The following is a 5,568-nucleotide window of genomic DNA, read 5'->3' on the forward strand; positions in this document are numbered from 1 at the left end:
GGGGGGATAACAACGCATAGTCAAGCATTTTTGAACTAACGAAAGCATTGTACAATTACAGCATTTTCTTGCACCTGTTTTGTTCCTGGACTATATTCTTTGCTGTGACATGTTATTTTGTCGATAAGTTACGTTTTATTTTTTCTTTGTGACTGTAATAATACGTTCTTCTAATTCTTTCGAGAAACTAAAATGTATTGATTGTCAAGTGGCAGGCAAATAAATTTCCTATGGGACTATTCCTGAAAGAAACTTATACTTAAATGAGCTTAAAACAGCGATATATTGTGTGAGTCTGAAGACTGTGATGTAAAGCAGACTACAATAAATTTGTCGAGACAAAAAAACAATGAGACATACTCCATGAAAACTGAAAATTAAGACTTTGCGGAATACAGCGGGTAGTAACTCGTTCACTTTCGTCTGACCGCGTTTAAAAAGAGATTTTTAAAAAGTGTCTTTACAAACTTCTGGGTCTTTTCATGCGGGAAAAAAAGTTAAGCCTCCGACAGAAGCCCATTCATAAAAGTCACCGCAAACTAAGGTTCAGACACGTTTTCTTTGATGTGAGCCTAAAGGGGGTTAAAAAAAAACATAACGAATTTACAGCATTCACTTAAAACATTTAAAAATTAAAAGTTGACATAATATTTTCCCCAGCACCACTCTTTAACGCTCGCCTAAGAAGTACGATTCAAGAAACGGGGTGAGTATTTTCGAGACTCATGTGGAGCACATGGAGACCTCTTGACACTGAAATTTGGGGGCGGGGTGGTGTCGCAGTGTCGCTATCTCAAAATGAGCAATTCGTGGGCAAGGCTACTGTAGATCTAAGTCATGTATACTATTAGTGATCCTGTGTAGGCATCCAAAGAGCGGTTTTTAATATAAGCCCCAAAAAAGCAACACTTTTTTATTACTCGGTCAAGATTTTTATTTTTTATTTTTGTTCAGTCGCTGGCCTGCAGAAGTGCCATGAAAAGTTTCGTTGGCATAGGTTCATTCCTCAAGGAGCTAGAATTTTTTGACGCGGTCGGGTGAAAGTGAACAAGCTGTAATAGTAGTGCAGCGCTCCAAGCAAACATTACCTCGTGTCCAATAACCTCTCTAACGGTGAAAGGGTAAAGAGTTTCTGTTCCATCTCCAAATGAGCTGGTGAAGCCATCCCAGAAAGCGTTGTTGTAGTTAATTCCATAGTGGACATTCAGCACATGGGGCTCGTTGGCGATGTTTTCAACTCCAGCCCAGTCCTGTGTGTGATATTTTGGACACATCATTCGACAACCTTCCCAAAAAAGGCTACTTTTTGCCAGCCCATTTCAGCTCTCATTATCAAAAGTATTCGTGTACTTGAAAGAAATTTGACTCTTTTTTTTCATTTCTTTTGTGTGTTCTGTGTGAATGTGTTGGTGCACCCATGTGTGTGTGAGTGTGTGTGTGTAGCAGCAGCAGCAGCAGCAGCAGCAGCAGCAGCAGCAGCAGCAGCAGCAACAACAACAACAGCAGCAGCAGCAACAACAGTAGTAGTAGTAGTAGTAGTAGTAGTAGTAGTAGTAGTAGTAGTAGTAGTAGTAGTAGTAGTAGTAGTAGTAGTAGTAGTAGTAGTAGTAGTAGTAGTAGTAGTAGTAGTAGTAGTAGTAGTTAAGGTACTGAACAAATAATCAAATCTATCAGCTAATTGTCCTGAGCTCTGCAATACAGCAAATCACCAGTTGGGGAACATGATAGAGAACATTAATAATAGCATTTATGTGCATAATTCACTCCAAAACAATACAATAATACGTCAGTTGAGAGAGTGATGTAAAATGTAATGATTTGCTTAATATATGAGCGTATCTATATTTTAACGTGTTTTCGAAAAGTATACAAGACTATTTCACAGTTACTTGCACATTTTTTCTGGAAAGGATTCAAATCCAAACCACAACACATTTCGTCCGCTTACGGAAATAAAAAAAAAAAAGCAGTGCGGCTTACAAACATCAAGTCGTAGAACCTTTGACCGTAAAAAAAGGCATCAGCTGATGGGGAGGAGGCGCCGTTGATGGCGTCGCCGAGTCCGTCAGCACAATTGAATGTCACCACCTGAAATGTTCAACGTGAAGCAGGCTATCAGTATAACGACATCGTTATTAAAGACGGTGGATGTCTAACGCTCCCATCATTTCAAGCTCAGTTTGATTTTTCGTGCCAGCAGACAGACTCCGATATTGGATACTATAACTTCCCCAATAGGACACTAAACTGATATCTTTTGTGTGAAACAGCCAAGAGCCCAATCATTGAGCACCACAGACGTCAGGTTCTGTTACTGCAGTTTTAACTTGCAAAAAAAATCATAGGGAACATATTAGACACAGTTATACAGTTACTATCTCTTATAACATAATATAGTAAAACTAAATTTAAAAAAAAACAACTGAACAATGTTGCGGGGAGAAAGAGGGGGCAACAGGGTTTACCAGCAGTCCGACCATCTTCGTTCTTTTTTTTAATTCAAAAAATGTATGTTAAGGTATAAACGCTGGCATCTGAAACCATAATTTGTCCCTGTTCACACAAAAAAACCCAACAACAACGAAGTGATAATAGATTTCTAACTTACCTCAGCGAGTTCCCTGTTATACTGGTTCTTGACAGTCTTGACAATGATTCTGTCACTTTGGAGGGAGCATACGTCACCGTCGACCTTAACGTTCAGGCAGGCCTGTAAATGGTATTTTAGATAACCGATTACAATGTTATTCTTTTATTCTGTATGTAAAGAATGATTTCTAGCTCGTGTTCTAAAAAACAAGTAGAGAACTTTGTGTAAGTATATCTCTCAATTTTTTAAAAGTTTGAGGGAGTTAATATGAAGGTATAGTTTAACGTAAATTGTTTTTCTCAAACAAAACTGTGACTTGAAGATGTTAACTCGAAACAATCTCGTCAAATGATACGATAAATGTGTGCGTATGTAGTGTGCCCGAAAAGTAAGTCTGTATGTTTATTTGCCCGAGTGTCCGTGCATGAGTGTGCATTTGTGAGCATTTTGTTCTGGTGCAATTCATGCGGGTAAAAAAGTTAAGCAACTGCATAAGGTCATATGAGCGCCAGGACACATTAACCATTTTCAGTTTTGAATTTTGCCCGGGTGGCAGCCGAAGCCTACTCTTAACAATTTTGGATCAACAAGGGATCTTTAACGTGCGTAACTTGCACTCGTGACCTCCAAGTTTTTCGCCCTTATCCGAGAAGGCTAGGTTTTAGATCTTACCTATCCTAAGATCAGGGGTATGGCTGAGAGACAGCAGTAAGGAGGAGCCAATGAGAAGTAGATAGGCTGCAGAAAGAGTCAGGAGCCAAGAGGAGGGGTAAAAAGGGGGGGGGGGGGCAGAAAATGGAGACGAAAGCAGACGACATGACAGAGCATGGTTAGTTGGAGAGCATGAAAGGGGGTGAAAGGAGGTTTTAGAGCAGAACATTTTCCGTCGCTGTCAGGTTTCGAACCTGGCACCTATTAAATGAGAGGTGAACACCGTGGCCTCAAGACCATGAGAGACCCTACCTATGAGGGTGAATCCCGGTGAGTATTTACTTTTTAAATTATTTGCTCATCTTATTACCATGTCTATGAATCTCACCTCGTTAGGTCCGGGACCATAAGAAGGACCATGGATCTTTCCATTGCCACCTGCAGCTGCTGGGCACTCTTTTTTTGAGCCGTCAGCCTGCAAGAGAAACGACAAAAAAAAAAAAACATTCGTTGTTATTCTGTCAAACTTTTTCAAACCTGTCTGGCAAAGAAAGACGCAGTTTTGATAATTTTCAGTTTCCAATCAACATGGTAACAGTGTCTTTCGTCGTCAGCTGCAGGGAAAATGTTAAGGTTGTGTTCTCTGGTGGTAGTGGGGGTGGGGGAGGGTATAAAAAGAGGATTTTTAATACAAAGTGAAAGACAAAGAGGGGGAGGGTACCGGTGGTGGTGGTACGAGTAATGGTGGTAGTGAAGGAGGAGGAGTAGAAGGAGGAGGAGTAGAAGGAGGAGGAGTAGAAGGAGGAGGAGTAGAAGGAGTAGAAGGAGGAGGAGGAGAAGGAGGAGGAGGAGAAAGACGAGAAGGAGGAGAAGGAGGAGAAGGAGGAGGAGGGGGGAGGTGGGGAGAAGTGACACAACGACGACGATGAAGGGAATAAGGTCAGAGAAGCGGAAGAGGATTAGAAAACCGATCTACAGTAAGAACCTTTTAGAAAGACAAATCTACAGCAGTCTTACGTCTCGCTTGGCAATACCGCTGTGGCGTCTCAGCTCGATGCTACCGTCAAGCACACTCAAGGTATTGGCGTCAATAATCACTCGTGGTGTGCGAACATAGGCTTTGTCACTGAGTGCTGGGGAAGAGTGATACCACGGGGGCTACGTGTTATATAACAGAGAAATGTAATAACACACTACGATGGAGAGAGAAGAGGAGGAGGAAGAGAGAGGGAGAGAGAGTAAGAGAGAAAGAGTGAGAGGGAGAGAGGGAGAGAGAGAGAGAGAGAAAGAAAGAGAGAGAGAGAAAGAAAGAGAGAGAGACAGACAGACAGACAGACAGGCAGACAGACAGACCAACTTTGGTTCATGGTAATACGTTTTCAGTGGAATAGTTATCCTTTTCAGGGTACACACAAAATTTGGCGTTACGAAAAAAAAAAGACCCTCTGTAAATGTTAAATTAAACCTTTGTTAATAACATCTTTGAAGTCTAACATGCTCAATGACAACAAAGCTAGTTAAGTATTATGTGCCACTGGCATTTCTCCAACCATTGTTCCATTGCGTAGGGTTCAAAGCTGTGAGCCCAGTTTCTGCTATCTTTTGGGCAGATTCCAGGTTCAATTTCACCCCCTCCCCCCACAACAAAACAACAAATGAATCAATAAATCAATACGTCAAAAGATTACAACACCAACGTGGCGAAACACACCAATATCAATTAGACATTTTCCATAGTATGCAAGACTGGGTTCTCCGGTCTCGATGTTTATGTAGATCTGTTTAGAGAAGGAGCACTCTTTAAGATCTTTCGTCTTGATTTTTCCAAAGAGTTGTTTCGCCACTGGGTCCGTCGCCTTGACCGTGTCTCTGGTGTACTCGGCTGTTTTGGACCTCAGTTTTGAAGTTTTAACCTGAAAAGTGAACGAGTGTGTCGAAATAACTATTGTTTCCAAGTCACAGGCAACGCTCGTCAATAATGATAGGGGAAAGTAGAAATACATTACAGCCAAGCTTGTAAAACGCACATTTATCGTTTTCTTTAACGCAATATCTAAATCTATACGTTTGGATCTGACAGAGACACATTAACTCAGAGGAAGAGAAATGAGATTTTTTAAACCTGTGGTGTATTCCCTTTAGCATCAACGAGTGATGATAAAGGTTAATCAGACATGGACAGAAATCAGATTAACACACCATGACGTTCTTACTATGAATGTTTCGAACAGTGACCAGAATGTCTGAAAAGACACCCAGCTGCACATGAAAGCAACGAAAAGAAAGAAAAAGTTATGTATGTGGGAGTATATGATATAATTATATAT

The 5,568-nt window shown here is 40.9% G+C and overlaps 1 protein-coding gene across 1 annotated transcript in view; it reads right to left on the reverse strand.

Moving 5' to 3' along the window:
* LOC101851197 (virulence metalloprotease) overlaps positions 1 to 5,568 on the reverse strand; it is a gene marked incomplete in the record, with an annotated part of 16,994 nt that overhangs the window by 6,398 nt on the left and 5,028 nt on the right. Inside the window, 6 exon segments of the mRNA XM_013083655.2 lie at positions 1,089 to 1,250; positions 1,981 to 2,088; positions 2,609 to 2,710; positions 3,630 to 3,716; positions 4,259 to 4,374; positions 4,953 to 5,154. Of these exon segments, the coding sequence (XP_012939109.1) occupies positions 1,089 to 1,250; positions 1,981 to 2,088; positions 2,609 to 2,710; positions 3,630 to 3,716; positions 4,259 to 4,374; positions 4,953 to 5,154 (777 nt within the window).

Source organism: Aplysia californica, unplaced genomic scaffold (genome assembly GCF_000002075.1).
Source record: "Aplysia californica isolate F4 #8 unplaced genomic scaffold, AplCal3.0 scaffold00247, whole genome shotgun sequence".
NCBI classification, from domain to species: Eukaryota; Metazoa; Mollusca; class Gastropoda; order Aplysiida; family Aplysiidae; genus Aplysia; species Aplysia californica.